General features: G+C 44.8%; 1 protein-coding gene across 3 annotated transcripts in view; it reads left to right on the plus strand.

The window, feature by feature from the left end:
- LOC139411511 (furin-1-like) overlaps positions 1-17,661 on the plus strand; it is a 113,716-nt gene that overhangs the window by 44,122 nt on the left and 51,933 nt on the right. For 2 of the 3 annotated variants that reach the window (XM_071157975.1, XM_071157974.1), the window contains exon 3: positions 12,757-12,855. In XM_071157975.1, coding sequence (XP_071014076.1) covers positions 12,757-12,855 — 99 coding nt within the window. Of the gene's footprint in view, positions 1-12,512; positions 12,561-12,707; positions 12,856-17,661 lie in introns of those variants that run through there. The other variant, XM_071157976.1, reaches the window with a different exon arrangement.

Consider the following 17,661-nt stretch of genomic DNA (forward strand, 5'->3'; position numbering starts at 1 on the left):
GACTCTAACCCGGAATCTTATAAGAAATCCCGCTATGCCCTCCGACAAACCATCAAACAGGCAAAGTGTCAATACAGGACTAAGATTGAATCCTACTACACGGCTCTGACGCTCGTTGGATGTGGCAGGGCTTACAAACTATTACAGACTACAAAGGGAAGCACAGCCCAGAGCTGCCCGGTGACACAAGCCTACCAGATGAGTGAAACTACTTCTATGCTCGCTTCGAGGCAAATAACACTGAAACATACATGAGAGCACCAGCTGTTCTGGAACATTGTGTGATCATGCTCTCTGCAGCCGATGTGAGTAAGACCTTTAAACAGGTCAACATTCACAAGCATGCGCTGACCAACTGGCAAGGGTCTTCACTGAGTCCAAAACTGTAATACCAACAGGTTTTAAGCAGACCACCACACTGCCTGTGCCCAAGAACACTAAGGTAACCTGCCTAAATGACTACCGACCCGTAGCACTCACGTCTGTAGCCATGAAGTGCTTTCAAAGGCTGGTCATGGCTCAAATCAACACCGTTATCCCAGAAACCCGAGACCCACTCCAATTTGCATACCGCCCCAACAGATCCACATATGATGCAATCTCTATTGCACTACACACTGCCCTTTCCCACCTGGTCAAAAGGAACACCTATGTGAGAGTACTATTCATTGACTACAGCTCAGCGTTCAACACCATAGTGCCCTCAAAGCTCATCAATAAGCTAAGGACCCTGGGACTAAACACCTCCCTTAGCAGCTGGATCCTGGACTTCCTGACGGGCCGCCCCCAGGTGGTAAGGGTAGGTAACCACACATCCGCCACGCTTATCCTCAACACAGGGGCCCCTCAGGGGTGCGTGCTCAGTCCCCTCCTGTACTCACTGTTCACTCATGACTGCACAGCCAGGCACGACTCCAACACCATCATTTAGTTTGCTGATGACACAACAGTGGTAGGCCTGATCACCGACAACGACGAGACAGCCTATAGGGAGGAGGTCAGAGACCTGGCTATGTGGTGCAAGGACAACAACCTCTCCCTCAATATGATCAAGACAAAGGTGATGATTGTGGACTACAGGAAAAATAGGACCGAGCATGCCCCCATTCTCATCGACGGGGCTGCAGTGGAGCAGGTTGAGAGCTTCAAGTTCTTTGTTGTCCACATCACCAACAAACTAACATGGTCCAAGCACACCAAGACTGTCGTGAAGAGGGCACGACAAACCTATTCCCCCTTAGGAGACAGAAAAGATTTTGAATAGGTCCTCAGATCCTCAAAAGGTTCTACAGCTGCACCATCGAGAGTATGACTGGTTGCATCACTGCCTGGCATGGCACCTGCTCGGCCTTCGACCGCAAGGCACTACAGAGTGTAGTGCGAATGAACCTGTACATCACTGGGGCCAAGCTCCCTGCCATCCAGGACCTCTATACCAGGCGGTGTCAGAGGAAGGCCCTACAAATTGTCAAAGACCCCAGCCACCCTAGTCATAGACTGTTCTCTCTGCTACCGCACGGCAAGTGGTACCAGAGTGCCAAGTCTAGGTCCGAGAACAGCTTCTTAAATGGCTTCTACCCCCAAGCCATAAGACTCCTGAACACCTAATGAAATTGCTACCCAGACTATTTGCATTGGCTCTGTACCGGTACCCCCCTGTACCTCCCCCTGCTCTTTAATTACTTTTTGCTTTTATTTCTTATCATTTTCTGTGTTTTTTTTTAAAACTGCTTTGTTGTGTGACTAATACATTTGATTAACAACCCACTTGAGCAGACTGGAAGGAGAGCGTAAGAAGTAAAGATGAGAGGATGGTGGATGAGAGAGAGAAATGACTCCGGAAAGAGATGACGGAAAAGAGGAACCAACAATGAGTAGGATGAGCAGAAGGTGTATTATTCTGGCAGACTGAATGGCAGAACAGACCCATCTGCCGTGTGTGGGCATATGGGCCCGGCTTAGCCCAGCCCGCCTGACCATTATTAAGGGAAACTGCCTGTTAACACCAGCTGCCAGCCCAGTGCAGCGTGGCCTGGCTCTCTCTCTCTCTGCCCCCACCACCTCCCTCAGCCCCGGCCCTCAGAGCAGCAGCTGAGACAGGGTGTGGCTCCCAAGACATTCTCTAAACCTGGAAGAGACGTTTATATTCCAGCACAGAATGTAAATAAGGTGGGAAATCATTTCTGGGAGATGTTGTGTTTAACTTGTTCCTCGACTGGCAAGTATGTATTTCAATGTTTAAGTTTATTATAAAATTATTTTAAGAGGTTAAATCTGGGTGGTTTCTAGAAAAATCATCCATTGGCTGATCTCTGTACTAATCGAATGATTATATTGCGCTTCACTTGGGAAATGAATGTAAAAAATTGAGGCTGTGAATCACTTTAGATGTGTTGAGTCAAACACATTGTTCCAGATCCATACCTGTCTTTACTCTTTCCACATGCGCAGCTCTATAGCCATTGGCGCAGCTCTAATCACCAAACGTATTCCCTCCCTGAGCTTATAACTCCTTCTGGTATAGAGAACCTTTCACTTCACTTTGTTCCCATTATGCCGCCTCTCCAATTTGTCTCCAGACGTTGTTGGGCTTTTTGTAACACCTAATTGTGTCTACAGTCTGAAGACGCCACACATTGTGATAAGTGCATTCCCACAAGGTAAACTTGGCAGGGCTTGAGTAGAACAAACAAACAACCCAACAAACATGCAGTTATTCCGGAGCCTGTTGCTCTGCATCCCAATGAGGCTGATGGATCAGCGCTCCGCTCCAGTAATGGGCTGAGAGGAGGAGTGCCAGAAGTCCCATTCTGCTTTTATCAGTGGCTCGCTGCTTCTCACATTTGTAATGGCGTCTGGGCCGGCTGTTTTCCACATTTTCCTTATCTAAGCTTCTTTGGTGTGCAGCTGCAGTAAATGGCCTGCTTCCCCACAAACGACTAGTTAAAGTTTACCGGCGGAACGTGGATGCCAGATTAGATGGACGACAATAAGGCTCTTATGTTTGGTTCACAAATGCATACACAGGGCTAAAATAACCCAGGGGGCTAGGCTTTTAGTCGTGGTGGAATGGGTTTATGTTTGTGAGTCCGTACATAAGTTTACGCGTCTTTCCAAGAGTGCGGTGTATTCTTGATGGATGTGTGTGTGTGTGTGCGCGCTCTGCTTGGTCTCGCCCCGAGAGCGGAGTCCTCTCTGACTTCTACTGAAGGATCAGGGGTCGTCTCTGAGCTAATTGGGTTCGCCTCACTCTGGTCATGACATTCTAGGATCACACTGCTTTCAAATGTCAGCCTCCAGCCATGTTCCATGCCAGCCAGGCCTGAGAGCAGCAGAGCATCAATGCCACAGCCTCTCTACCCATTCAACCATCTCTGCAGTAGCACTTCAAATGCCAAGGACAGTCCGGGTGGAGTGAAGCGCGGAAACATATTTTGAGAACCATTCATGAATTCACCTTTGTATACAATGACCGTACATTTCTCACATCCCAACTAAAGTCAGCGGTGAGTGTTATAGAATTAGAAGGACATTGCTATTGCAGTTTGTAAGCTCTGCAGTTAAGTTGTATTGTAAAGGCGCTTCAGTGAACTCACTTCTGCTGTAGCGGAGGAGATAGCTGGGGTCTTTCTGAATGGTGGATGACCTGGAAAGAACTAACATTCCGCTGTGTCAGTAGCTCTGTGATATAGTACTCTAGGACAGTGTGTCGTGATAAAGGGTGTTTAAATGTAATCACAGACCGGCCATAGCGTACGGCAGCAGTCTGTCAGAGACTACGCATGGCAGAAGCCTAAAACCCCTAATTGATTCCATGGTCATGTTTTGAGTTAACGTTTACTTGATGGCGTGCTGCTGTGTGTTGGCTTCCAAAACATTCCACACTCTTCCAACTCTTGCCTAGCAGCAGTGTGGTTTGGCACGAACCGTCAAGACTTCAACCACAACCCATTATCTGATTTTTATCAGTGTCAAACTCTCAGGCTCAAACCATTTCTCAGACCTCTATTGAATTCTAAGGCCGCAGCGTTGGAGAATTCTTAACCGTAATTTCCAGGCTAATGAAGCACAGTAAAGTGAATGGGCGATCTTAAGCAGCAATCACTTTGGCTGAATCAATCCTGGCTGCTTTGTTCACCCTTCCCTTTAACTTGGTGTTGATGTGATTTAAGAGCTGCCTTAATGGACCCTGCGGCTCTCTGTTGAAGCCATATCTACATATCCCCCCCCCTCCACCTCCACCTCAAGTCTTTGATCGAAGCCCACCCTCTCAGGCTGTTATCTAGGCTCACACACAATGGGGCCCTCAGCGCTCCAGGTCTTCTTCCCTTCTTTATTTGGCTTCCTCTCTCCCTATCTCTTCCCTCTCCATCTCTGGACGGGACAATGGGCTCTGTGGAGCCGCTCATGCCTTTGTGATGTCAGCATTTTATTCCGTTTTCATCCCGCTCTCTCATGGGTTCACGCTCTGTTCTTATTCACACACATACTCGCTCTTCCCCTCTCCCCATCTCTTTGTTGGTGTTTGTGGTGGTGGGTCGGGCTCTGGGAGACATCTCACTGTGAATCATGTAATCTGCTTTTTCTGGGTTATTGCCTCTTTATTTTCCGCTGGCTGTGTTCTGAGAGGGGGGATATTTGTGTTGACCTGCTTGGAGCCGACCTGTTTGCTGGGATTTAAATGGGAGCAAGAGAGGCTACCCCCCCCCCCCCCCCAAGAGTGGAGGAAGGGTGTTCTATTTCTCCTCTCCACTGCAGCGTCTAAACTGTACTGTACTGACACTGCCAGCCAAGACAAAACGTGGCCTGAAATACCCCAGCCTACAGTGCCTTGCGAAAGTATTCGGCCCCCTTGAACTTTGTGACCTTTTGCCACATTTCAGGCTTCAAACATAAAGATATAAAACTGTATTTTTTGTGAAGAATCAACAACAAGTGGGACACAATCATGAAGTGGAACGACATTTATTGGATATTTCAAACTTTTTTAACAAATCAAAAACTGAAAAATTGGGCGTGCAAAATTATTCAGTCCCTTTACTTTCAGTGCAGCAAACTCTCTCCAGAAGTTCAGTGAGGATCTCTGAATGATCCAATGTTGACCTAAATGACTAATGATGATAAATACAATCCACCTGTGTGTAATCAAGTCTCCGTATAAATGCACCTGCACTGTGATAGTCTCAGAGGTCCGTTAAAAGCGCAGAGAGCATCATGAAGAACAAGGAACACACCAGGCAGGTCCGAGATACTGTTGTGAAGAAGTTTAAAGCCGGATTTGGATACAAAAAGATTTCCCAAGCTTTAAACATCCCAAGGAGCACTGTGCAAGCGATAATATTGAAATGGAAGGAGTATCAGACCACTGCAAATCTACCAAGACCTGGCCGTCCCTCTAAACTTTCAGCTCATACAAGGAGAAGACTGATCAGAGATGCAGCCAAGAGGCCCATGATCACTCTGGATGAACTGCAGAGATCTACAGCTGAGGTGGGAGACTCTGTCCATAGGACAACAATCAGTCGTATATTGCACAAATCTGACCTTTATGGAAGAGTGGCAAGAAGAAAGACATTTCTTAAAGATATCCATAAAAAGTGTTGTTTAAAGTTTGCCACAAGCCACCTGGGAGACACACCAAACATGTGGAAGAAAGTGCTCTGGTCAGATGAAACCAAAATTGAACTTTTTGGCAACAATGCAAAACGTTATGTTTGGCGTAAAAGCAACACAGCTGAACACACCATCCCCACTGTCAAACATGGTGGTGGCAGCATCATGGTTTGGGCCTGCTTTTCTTCAGCAGGGACAGGGAAGATGGTTAAAATTGATGGGAAGATGGATGGAGCCAAATACAGGACCATTCTGGAAGAAAACCTGATGGAGTCTGCAAAAGACCTGAGACTGGGACGGAGATTTGTCTTCCAACAAGACAATGATCCAAAACATAAAGCAAAATCTACAATGGAATGGTTCAAAAATAAACATATCCAGGTGTTAGAATGGCCAAGTCAAAGTCCAGACCTGAATCCAATCGAGAATCTGTGGAAAGAACTGAAAACTGCTGTTCACAAATGGTCTCCATCCAACCTCACTGAGCTCGAGCTGTTTTGCAAGGAGGAATGTGAAAAAATGTCAGTCTCTCGATGTGCAAAACTGATAGAGACATACCCCAAGCGACTTACAGCTTTAATCGCAGCAAAAGGTGGCGCTACAAAGTATTAACTTAAGGGGGCTGAATAATTTTGCACGCCCAATTTTTCAGTTTTTGATTTGTTCAAAAAGTTTGAAATATCCAATAAATGTTGTTCCACTTCATGATTGTGTCCCACTTGTTGTTGATTCTTCACAAAAAAATACAGTTTTATATCTTTATGTTTGAAGCCTGAAATGTGGCAAAAGGTCGCAAAGTTCAAGGGGGCCGAATACTTTCGCAAGGCACTGTAAATGGTCAACTTGGTAATATTAGGGTCATACTGTAGCTGGGTCATTCTAGGCCTATTCATTCAGAATAGTCCTTCCTAGCCATGTCCCAGCCCTAGGCTTTGTCACAGCCAGGATGGACATATTGTACTATTTATTATTACATAGCCTGCCAAGATTGTCTGAAGTCATTCTTTGGTTTTCTAAAGCAGTGCCCTCATTTGGTGTAGACATGTTATGATCCATCTACAGTACTGTGTTAATGCTGTAGACATGTTATGATCCACCTACAGTACTGTGTTAATGCTGTAGACATGTTATGATCCACCTAGACTACTGTGTTAATGCTGTAGATCTGTTATGATCCACCTAGACTACTGTGTTAATGCTGTAGATCTGTTATGATCCACCTAGACTACTGTGTTAATGCTGTAGATCTGTTATGATCCACCTACAGTACTGTGTTAATGCTGTAGATCTGTTATGATCCACCTACAGTACTGTGTTAATGTTGTAGACATGTTATGATCCACCTAGACTACTGTGTTAATGCTGTAGACATGTTATGATCCACCTAGACTACTGTGTTAATGCTGTAGACATGTTATGATCCACCTACAGTACTGTGTTAATGCTGTAGACATGTTATGATCCACCTAGACTACTGTGTTAATGTTGTAGACATGTTATGATCCAACTACAGTACTGTGTTAATGTTGTAGACATGTTATGATCCAACTACAGTACTGTGTTAATGTTGTAGACATGTTATGATCCACCTACAGTACTGTGTTAATGCTGTAGACATGTTATGATCCACCTACAGTACTGTGTTAATGCTGTAGACATGTTATGATCCACCTACAGTACTGTGTTAATGCTGTAGACATGTTATGATCCACCTAGACTACTGTGTTAATGCTGTAGACATGTTATGATCCACCTAGACTACTGTGTTAATGCTGTAGACATGTTATGATCCAACTACAGTACTGTGTTAATGCTGTAGACATGTTATGATCCACCTAGACTACTGTGTTAATGTTGTAGACATGTTATGATCCACCTAGACTACTGTGTTAATGCTGTAGACATGTTATGATCCACCTAGACTACTGTGTTAATGCTGTAGACATGTTATGATCCACCTACAGTACTGTGTTAATGCTGTAGACATGTTATGATCCACCTAGACTACTGTGTTAATGTTGTAGACATGTTATGATCCAACTACAGTACTGTGTTAATGTTGTAGACATGTTATGATCCAACTACAGTACTGTGTTAATGTTGTAGACATGTTATGATCCACCTACAGTACTGTGTTAATGCTGTAGACATGTTATGATCCACCTACAGTACTGTGTTAATGCTGTAGACATGTTATGATCCACCTACAGTACTGTGTTAATGCTGTAGACATGTTATGATCCACCTAGACTACTGTGTTAATGTTGTAGACATGTTATGATCCACCTAGACTACTGTGTTAATGCTGTAGACATGTTATGATCCACCTAGACTACTGTGTTAATGCTGTAGACATGTTATGATCCAACTACAGTACTGTGTTAATGCTGTAGACATGTTATGATCCACCTAGACTACTGTGTTAATGTTGTAGACATGTTATGATCCACCTAGACTACTGTGTTAATGCTGTAGACATGTTATGATCCACCTAGACTACTGTGTTAATGCTGTAGACATGTTATGATCCAACTACAGTACTGTGTTAATGCTGTAGACATGTTATGATCCATCTACAGTACTGTGTTAATGCTGTAGACATGTTATGATCCATCTACAGTACTGTGTTAATGCTGTAGACCTGTTATGATCCAACTACAGTACTGTGTTAATGTTGTATACATGTTATGATCCAACTACAGTACTGTGTTAATGCTGTAGACCTGTTATGATCCAACTACAGTACTGTGTTAATGTTGTATACATGTTATGATCCAACTACAGTACTGTGTTAATGCTGTAGACCTGTTATGATCCAACTACAGTACTGTGTTAATGCTGTAGACATGTTATGATCCAACTACAGTACTGTGTTAATGCTGTAGACCTGTTATGATCCAACTACAGTACTGTGTTAATGTTGTATACATGTTATGATCCACCTACAGTACTGTGTTAATGCTGTAGACATGTTATGATCCAACTACAGTACTGTGTTAATGCTGTAGACATGTTATGATCCATCTACAGTACTGTGTTAATGTTGTATACATGTTATGATCCAACTACAGTACTGTGTTAATGCTGTAGACCTGTTATGATCCAACTACAGTACTGTGTTAATGTTGTATACATGTTATGATCCAACTACAGTACTGTGTTAATGTTGTATACATGTTATGATCCAACTACAGTACTGTGTTAATGTTGTAGACCTGTTATGATCCAACTACAGTACTGTGTTAATGTTGTATACATGTTATGATCCAACTACAGTACTGTGTTAATGCTGTAGACCTGTTATGATCCACCTACAGTACTGTGTTAATGTTGTATACATGTTATGATCCAACTACAGTACTGTGTTAATGTTGTAGATATGTTATGATCCAACTACAGTACTCTGTTAATGCTGTAGACCTGTTATGATCCAACTACAGTACTCTGTTAATGCTGTAGACATGACACTTCTAACTTTAGTTAGCTACAGTGATTTATACACTTCCATTCTCTCTAATGAAATCATTAATTGGCTATTCAGAACCCATCAAACTGCCATTAGGTTGAGCTCTGCTCCTTCACAAGGTCTGGGTGGGCGGTTCAGCACTCACTCTCTCTCTCTCTGAACATTTAACCTTTTTCATTTTTGATTGCTGAGGGCCTCGTTTAGTCTTTTTGGTCCGGTCTGACAGTGCTATAACTTCACACTTCCTGACTCTGTCATTCTTAGCTGGGGAGGGAGGGATTGATGCCCAGCCACACCGCCAGACTACCGTCTGCCATCACAGACTGCTCTGTCACTAGGAATGGTGCAGGGTGCATACGGCTGGTTGACTCATCCATACTGTGTGTGTGTGTGTGTGTGTGTGTGTGTGTACACATATATTTAGCCCAGGACTAGAGGTGTTACTGTGTGATATTGATAATCTCCGTATCCGCAGGGACTGGACTGAGAGCGGAGGATTATGGGACAGACGTGGCCTGTGCCCTGTTTAACCAGGTCTCTGTGTTAGACACTTTCTCTTAGACACAAGTGCACTATACACACTGTGTCCCAGCCCATCTTACTCAGGGAGGTCACGGCCCAGGCAGCAGCTGCGATCCTGCAGGTGACCTTGTTTCAACCAGGGCCCCGCAGCGCTCCACTGCCCTCTGTCAGGTTGTTAGTGCAGCTCGTTCTCAATTAGTGTAGCTGTAATGCTGCGTTGTTAGGCCCTGCTGGAGTACACCAGGTTAGAGACTGTTACACATGTGCCTCCCTCCCTCACTGGGTACTGCACTGTACAGGATCAGTCTGATATCATTTCTCTATGCTATTTTCCAACTGTGTGCTTTCTCCTTGACTTCTGTTCTGAACTAGTCCATACACTTGTGGCAAACTTCTCTACATTGCGGCACTTGCTTTTTTCAATTTGGTCTGATGTTGTCAATGTGGGTCAGGTAGTTTCTCACTGACACTGAGAGCAGCTGAAGTGTGCCTGTGTGGGTGTTTAGTGTTACAGTAACTCAGGGTGTGTTTACTGCAGTGCTGTCATCCAACCCCCCCCCCCCCCCCCCCTCTCCAGGAACTCAGCTGTAACTAATGAAAATAGCTGTATAAACAGTGATAGAGGGATTACATGCACTGTATTTACATGTAGCCTTCTAAATATAAATACTGTTTGATGATGAATACTGATGATCAAATTCATTGTGACTTAATGGAATCACAATTAGATGAATGGATTCTTCTGTATATTTTCATGAATCCATAAGTCAGAATGAATTGGATGTTTCATCCTCTAAACTTTAACACCCGTGTCAAACTCATTCCACGGAAGGCTGTGGGTTTTCGCTCCTCCCTCGTACTTGATTGATTAATTTAAAGTCACTAATTAAAGAACTTCTCACCTGGTTGTCTAGGTCTTAATTGAAAGGAAAAACCCAAAGACCCTAGGACCTCCATGGAATGAATTTCACCGCCCTGCTTTAACAGGCCATGTTGTCTGGCTTCTGGCTTCACCCCGTCATGTATTAAATGGATTTAAATGATGAAAATATGTCTAGTGAGATCTATCTCTCTTCAACATCAAATTTGTTACTTTTCTGTTTACACTAGCCTGGGATGTGGTGTGGCCAAAAACCATATTCCTGCTTCTTGTGAGTGTAGCTATTAGCACACCGTAAATAGCATTAGCATATAAAAACGTTCTCAACTAAACCATATTGCACAGTGTTGCACACTTGACTTAATGCAAAGATTCACAAATGTGTGGATACTTTAAAATCAAAAATGCTGTCTACTGGTATAAAGGTAATTATTGCATGTGCATGTGGTGTGGGAGAGCAGTTGTCTTTGCAGTTTAACACACAGAAGTGGTTATGTCTCCAACACTACCCCCAGAGCAGGTTTTCACAGGATTCCCCTTAGGAAAGTGTGGTGCAGGACTTTTGACAGGCAGCATTTTAATTTACCGGACATTTAAGAAATGTACCGGACCCATATGCATTGGGTGTGTAACCTGATTAAGGCGTCCACCCACAGTGCTCAGAATGACAGAAATTACATTTAGATTATGCTAATTCATATTAACAGAACATGCAAATCTAGAATTCAACGATGTGCTGTCGTTCTTACTGAATTCTGATGTTCACTTTGAACATGTTAGAATAACTGTCCATTTACTTTTCCTCAGCCAACAAGACGAGTAACGAACAGCAAAATCACTAGCCTGTCAATCTACTACAGTAGAGAAGTTTAGGCTACCCATTCTGTTGGTCAGCTTGTCGAGAAAGAAATAGCCTATTTCAAACGAACTCTGGGACAGTTGTGGGACGATAGATTCCAAATGCATACAACCAGTAGGCCTAGGCTACATAAAACAAACGTTAAAAAGCAATCAGTCTGATGCAGCAGATCAAAACGTTTAGCTTAATGTTAATAACATTATTTCTTCACATTACAAGCGCAGCAATGCGCACCAGGCAGTAGGCAACGCAATAATGTTCATTCCATAATGCAATTAGTGGGTTAACACCATTGTCAAAAGGACACTGAACATGTGAGCGGTTTCATGTAAAAATATCCATTAGAAATGTGCGAGGGGATCTAATAGGCTACTTTTGAAGCAAGGTAAGACATGCCTCATGTATTAGAACGTTCAGGTTTCAAATAAGTATATGTTTTCAAAATGCATTTTGCCTCCAGCTCGTTGCAAAGTGGTGTGTGACGGTCTGATGAAGCCTGCCTTTCGTGATGCCGCGTTCAAAACAACTTGAAAATATAAAAAGCTCCAACTGGATGACTGGGGTCATCCAACTCGGAATTCCAAGATCACTGACGTCATGATTTGACCTCGTATTTTTCAGAGTTCCCAGTTGTATTGAAAGCACCACAAGACAGCAGCTGCGCTTGCGCTGTCCTGACAGATTTTCCACTCAAAGGCTCTGTATCTGTATGCTATACGGGTGGGATAAAAAATGAGATGCATAACGAATAAAATGTACACGCACCAATTTAATTCCACTAAATTATACAAAGTAACCTATAGACACATTTTTAAGCATGACCAGTCAAATGTTTTTACATGGACTGGTATTTCCATAAATAAATAGGCTGAAAAGCATTATTTTGCAATGGGATTTTTCTTATTCTACCGGCGCCAATTTCATTTATTGACTTTTCTATTTTTGATAGGACAAAAGCCGGCTATTACCGGATAACGGAAACCTTGTCCCGGAGGTAGTGTGAGAAACATCTCTTAAAGAGAGATTTTAATCTAGATTTGTCTCTTGACAATTTTGAGCTACACAAGTATCTTTCCTGGACCTAGTTTGTGTTGTGGAAGTGGTGTAAAGAGGCCCCTTGCAAATGGAATGCCTTCTCTCCTTAACATGTAGTGATGCTGATACACTGATGCTGCATCAGTGACGCTGGTATTAATCACTGTGTATGTGTCCGTCTGCAGGTATTGGGTGATACTATTAATAATCCTATGTGTATGTGTCCGTCTGCAGGTATTGGGTGATACTATTAATAATCCTATGTGTATGTGTCCGTCTGCAGGTATTGGGTGATACTATTAATAATCCTATGTGTTTGTGTCCGTCTGCAGGTATTGGGTGATACTATTAATAATCCTATGTGTATGTGTCCGTCTGCAGGTATTTGGTGACCTCTATCACTTCCGGCACCGTTCTGTGGAGAAGAGGTCTCTGTCAGATCACCGAGGGACGCACGTCCGTCTACAAAAAGAGCCTCAGGTAAGACACCTTGGGAGGAGGTGTGAGTGTGTGTAGATCATGTTGGGTGGGTGGGTGTAACAAAGAAGATGAGGAGGTTGAGTGTGTAGATCATGTTGGGTGGGTGGGTGTATCAAAGCGGATGAGGAGGTTGAGTGTGTAGATCATGTTGGGTGGGTGGGTGTATCAAAGCGGATGAGGAGGTTGAGTGTGTAGATCATGTTGGGTGGGTGGGTGTATCAAAGCGGATGAGGAGGTTGAGAGTGTGTAGATCATGTTGGGTGGGTGAGTGTAACAAAGCGGATGAGGAGGTGTGAGTGTGTGTAGATCATGTTGGGTGGGTGGGTGTATCAAAGCGGATGAGGAGGTTGAGAGTGTGTAGATCATGTTGGGTGGGTGGGTGTATCAAAGCGGATGAGGAGGTTGAGAGTGTGTAGATCATGTTGGGTGGGTGAGTGTAACAAAGCGGATGAGGAGGTGTGAGTGTGTGTAGATCATGTTGGGTGGGTGGGTGTATCAAAGCGGATGAGGAGGTTGAGAGTGTGTAGATCATGTTGGGTGGGTGGGTGTATCAAAGCGGATGAGGAGGTTGAGAGTGTGTAGATCATGTTGGGTGGGTGAGTGTAACAAAGCGGATGAGGAGGTGTGAGTGTGTGTAGATCATGTTGGGTGGGTGGGTGTATCAAAGCGGATGAGGAGGTTGAGAGTGTGCAGCTAGAGAAGGTGGAAGGATGTGAGTGTAGGGAAGGATGGGTTTTTATCAATAACATGACTTCACCAGCTGCAACAGAGGGTGGGGGTTGGATTGGGCTTGTTGAAAGATTATTCATTAATCTAGAGTCATACTGTAATGCACCTCATATTAACAACACAGCCAGTGGGAGAGGTGAGAGGTGATGGAGGGCAGGATGTGAAGAGGTTGAGAGTCACTGTACTGTAGCTAGGTTGGATGGGTTAATTTATATTCCATAACATGACTGGAGGAGCGACAGGTACTTCACCACCTGTGGAGCGGCCATTAGGCAGGCAGCGGGGTCAAGGGTCGACGCAGAGGGGACCACGGTGCGCGAACAACAACAGGGCAGAGTGCCAGAGACCTGAGCTCTCATTTATCACCAACTTTTAATGGATGTCTCTGACACCCTACAGCATCTACCCAATCCGTTTCCTTTCCCTGCTTTACGTTAGGGCTGGGAGGTGAGAACATCCAAAACATGTTAATCACATACGCACATATACTGTGCTTGGCTCTACTCTAGTGTCTAATGACCCCATTCTCAAACCACCTCTGACGAGATTAGGTTTCCAGTTTGATTTCTAATGCCTGTCTTGTGTGATGATTTCTCTTCCACTCCTGGTGTGTGTGTGTGTGTGTGTGTGTGGTGGATGTTTGAGTGATGGGGCCATGTTTAAAAGGTCTGTGATTTTGTGTGGCTGGTGCTGTGTGTAGTTCACTTTGTAGTCTCCTGCTCTCACGTTTCCCTCTCTAGGGCTCTGGCAGTGTTTCCATGGCTGTGAAAGGCGAGCGTTTGAACTGCGGCACAATGAATGTCCTGCCATCTGCAGCAGCCGCTCAGAACTTCACTGTTTGTCACTCAGCGCAGCTCATGTCCAGATGGGAAGATCAGAGAGACAGGGCTTGTAACACAAACCCACAGACTGATGTCCAGGGAACTAACTAACTGACATTCCCTGGGAACCCACAATTGAAAATCCCCTGTAAATATAGGGTGTCATGGGAAGTCCATTGTGTGTTAAGGGAAGGACTAAGTGCTACTGCACTCTGTCAGTGGACACCTCCCCTACCCAGCCCATTCCTGCCGCCTGTAGAGAACCCATGTTTTGGTTTCCCAGTGTTATGGGAGGTCATTCAGCCAGGGAACTGTGGCCAAGTCTCGCCGCTGTTTGTCTTGAGCAGGTGCACAGTGGGAAAAGTGTTGTGTGGCCTATCTCCTCTTACCCTTAGCAGCACAGCACCAAAACAACACGGTTCCCGCCCCAACCCCACTCCCCACCCCTCCGCTCACCACTCAACTGACGGGATTTCCTCTCTAGCCGCCGCTCCATTTCCTGTTGTTGAATTCCTTTTCTCCCAGAGCACCTCGGAGAAAGGGGAGCCTCCCTGCACCTCCCTCTGCTCAGGTCAGCCCTGTGGTCCAAAGCAGTCACACTGGGGGAGATGGATCCCAAACAAAAGCAGCAATAAACCCTGCTCAAAGACTCTCACATTACTGTGGACTAAACGGCCAGGGACTGCCAAAACTCAGCCTGGCTGACAGACCCCGCTGATCGAGGAGCTAATGCCTGGGCTTGGCCCGGCTGCTCATTCACTTCTAATGGTGATGCATTGCTCTAATATTGTGTTGCTGTTGTAAGACCATTGATGTAGTGAAATTGTGTTAGTTAGGCCTAAATGATATACCCATGGAAATGCCATCAATCCAGCCATCAGTATTACCAGTTTTTCCTGGGCAGGCCATGTGGTCAGGAAAAACCTATGGACCTAATCATTTTACAATCCATACAGCTACCGTTACTACAGCAATGTAACACTACAGCCATGCTCTGCCATGGTAATAGTACTCTAGCTGTGGTAGTTACTTTGGTGTGGACCAAAGGTTGTGTTTTGTTTGGTTGTGTTCATGTTTGTATATGGAGGGGAAGAGAAGACTGCAGGAAGGAAGGCACAGAGACCTGTCTGCTCAGTATCTGCTGGACAGCAGTGTTTAACCAAGCAGCCGGGGTCCTGTATGTGAATGGTCTGGAGCGAGGAGAAAAGCCGTCTCCGATAGCTGGCATCCGGACCCATTTATAATGGAGATCTTATCTGTTAACTGCTAGCTGGTTCCCTCTGTTCTGTTCCACCTCACTCTGTCTGTTTAAGAATTCCCGGAGACTCCCTCCCTCTCTGGCTCGCTCCGATTTTTCCCTTTTCAAACATTTGCTTAATTATCTCTGTTTGCGATAGGGAAACTTTGGCAGAGGCCTTTAAGTGTAATGAACATTGGAAACGTCTGTCGGTCTTGACAGGATCGGATGGTAATCTGTGGTAAACTAAAAACGCAGGCAAAGTTAACTGCTCTTGTCTTATTGTGTTGATTTTAAATCCATCCATTCAAAATGTTTATTCACTCCCTGTCTCGTATGAAATACTTTTATTAAAATGTTCTCAGTGTCAAGACTAACACAAGCCCCATTAATGCTGTTTCTTGGGGTGATCCGTTAGGCTAATTGAAGAGAGCAGTCATATGGAAAGGATTGGTTGCTCCATGTGAGGTTTAGCCTACCCATCCTCTATGCAGTCAGGCGCTACTGATAACCCTGTGCATCTTGAGAGGGGATTTAGCTACTCTGGGACACTCACTGTCATGGCTGACCTGTTTTAATCAATAACCTCAGAGATACTGAACCCCTCCCCCCAGGCTGACGCTGTCTGAGCTTAGCAGACTGTTCATTAACAGTCCAGAACCTCCATTTCTAATCTCATCTCCCCTGGTTGAACTGGATGGAGGTTTTCCATTTGGAACATCAAGGTAACAAACTATCAACAGTGTTCTTTCTGGTTGTATTGTGGTTGGCAGAGTTCGTGATAGCAATGACAGGCTCCATTGGCCAAATTCAGAGGGTTAACAGTGGTGCCCTGAGTTACCATAGAGACTGTTTTCATGCAAAGTGAGGTTTCTCCCTAATGTGCGTTGTGTGTTCTCAGTACACACACCACATAGTGAGCCCAGTACCAGCAGCTAATCTGCATGCCTGACTGAGTGTGCTTGAGCTGTGATTAAGGGGTCTTGTAGCAGGCCTTGTTAATGCCTTGTTTGCAGGAGAACGAGCCCAGACCGTGGAACGGCGCAATTAAAGGGGTCCTCTCCCTCCCTCTTTTGGCCCTCTCACTCCGCATGGCTGACCTAGCCTCATTCTGTGGCTGCCAGTAAATTGCAGCGTAAGAGACTTAACAGTCAGGGAAAAACCATGTTGCTTCAGGCCATGCAATATCACTGTTTCCTTTTTTAAACTTTGTTTTTGATGACCCTGGTCGCCTCAGTCGTCATTGTTCTGTGTGGAGCTGGTGAGTGTAAAGCTGATGACTGGTCTGTGGGGAGCTGGTGAGTGTAAAGCTGATGACTGGTCTGTGGGGAGAAGAAAGAGGAAAGCAACACTATCTACTCTGTTCCGTGACTGCAGCCTGGATTAGAGACCAATGGAAACTGTTGCTTCCTGACAGGAAGCCACATGGACTCATGGGTAATGGAGTGAAGTCGGATGGTACATCTCAATAGTCTAACGTAGCTTCCTCTCATCTCCTTTCCCTTACCTGCACATTAAACTGGGACAGCAAATTCCTGGTAGGCATCCTGTCATTTGGCTTTCACCTACCTTAGTGTCAGTGCAGAGACGAGGAGACTCAGAGGGGAAGCCTCTTGTATTGTGATGCCCCCATAGACTGACCTGGGAGAGTGGTTCAGCCTCCCTAAACCTCTTCCCCTATCCATGCCCCACTATTTCATCTGATATCCCCAGCTGTAGGACACAGACAAATCCCCCATGTTATCTCTGTTTTCCTATTGCTGCTGTCAGTACAGTAGCGCCCCACCCCCAGTCCCCCATTCTTCTTAATGTGTTGACCTTGTGAAGGGGCCACCCACTGTGGAAGCATCTGCTCCAGTGTGATTCTGTACAACTGCCACCAGCAAGGGCCTTTCAACACTGATTCATGTAAACACGTCCGATTTCTTCCCCAATGTTTTATATTTTTTATTTTTTACTTCTGTACACCAATTATTGGTTGGAGGGCAGCGCATAAAGGTGTGTGTTGTGTCGGTAGTA

The sequence above is a fragment of the Oncorhynchus clarkii genome, chromosome 6, assembly GCF_045791955.1.
Source record: "Oncorhynchus clarkii lewisi isolate Uvic-CL-2024 chromosome 6, UVic_Ocla_1.0, whole genome shotgun sequence".
Taxonomy (NCBI): domain Eukaryota; kingdom Metazoa; phylum Chordata; class Actinopteri; order Salmoniformes; family Salmonidae; genus Oncorhynchus; species Oncorhynchus clarkii.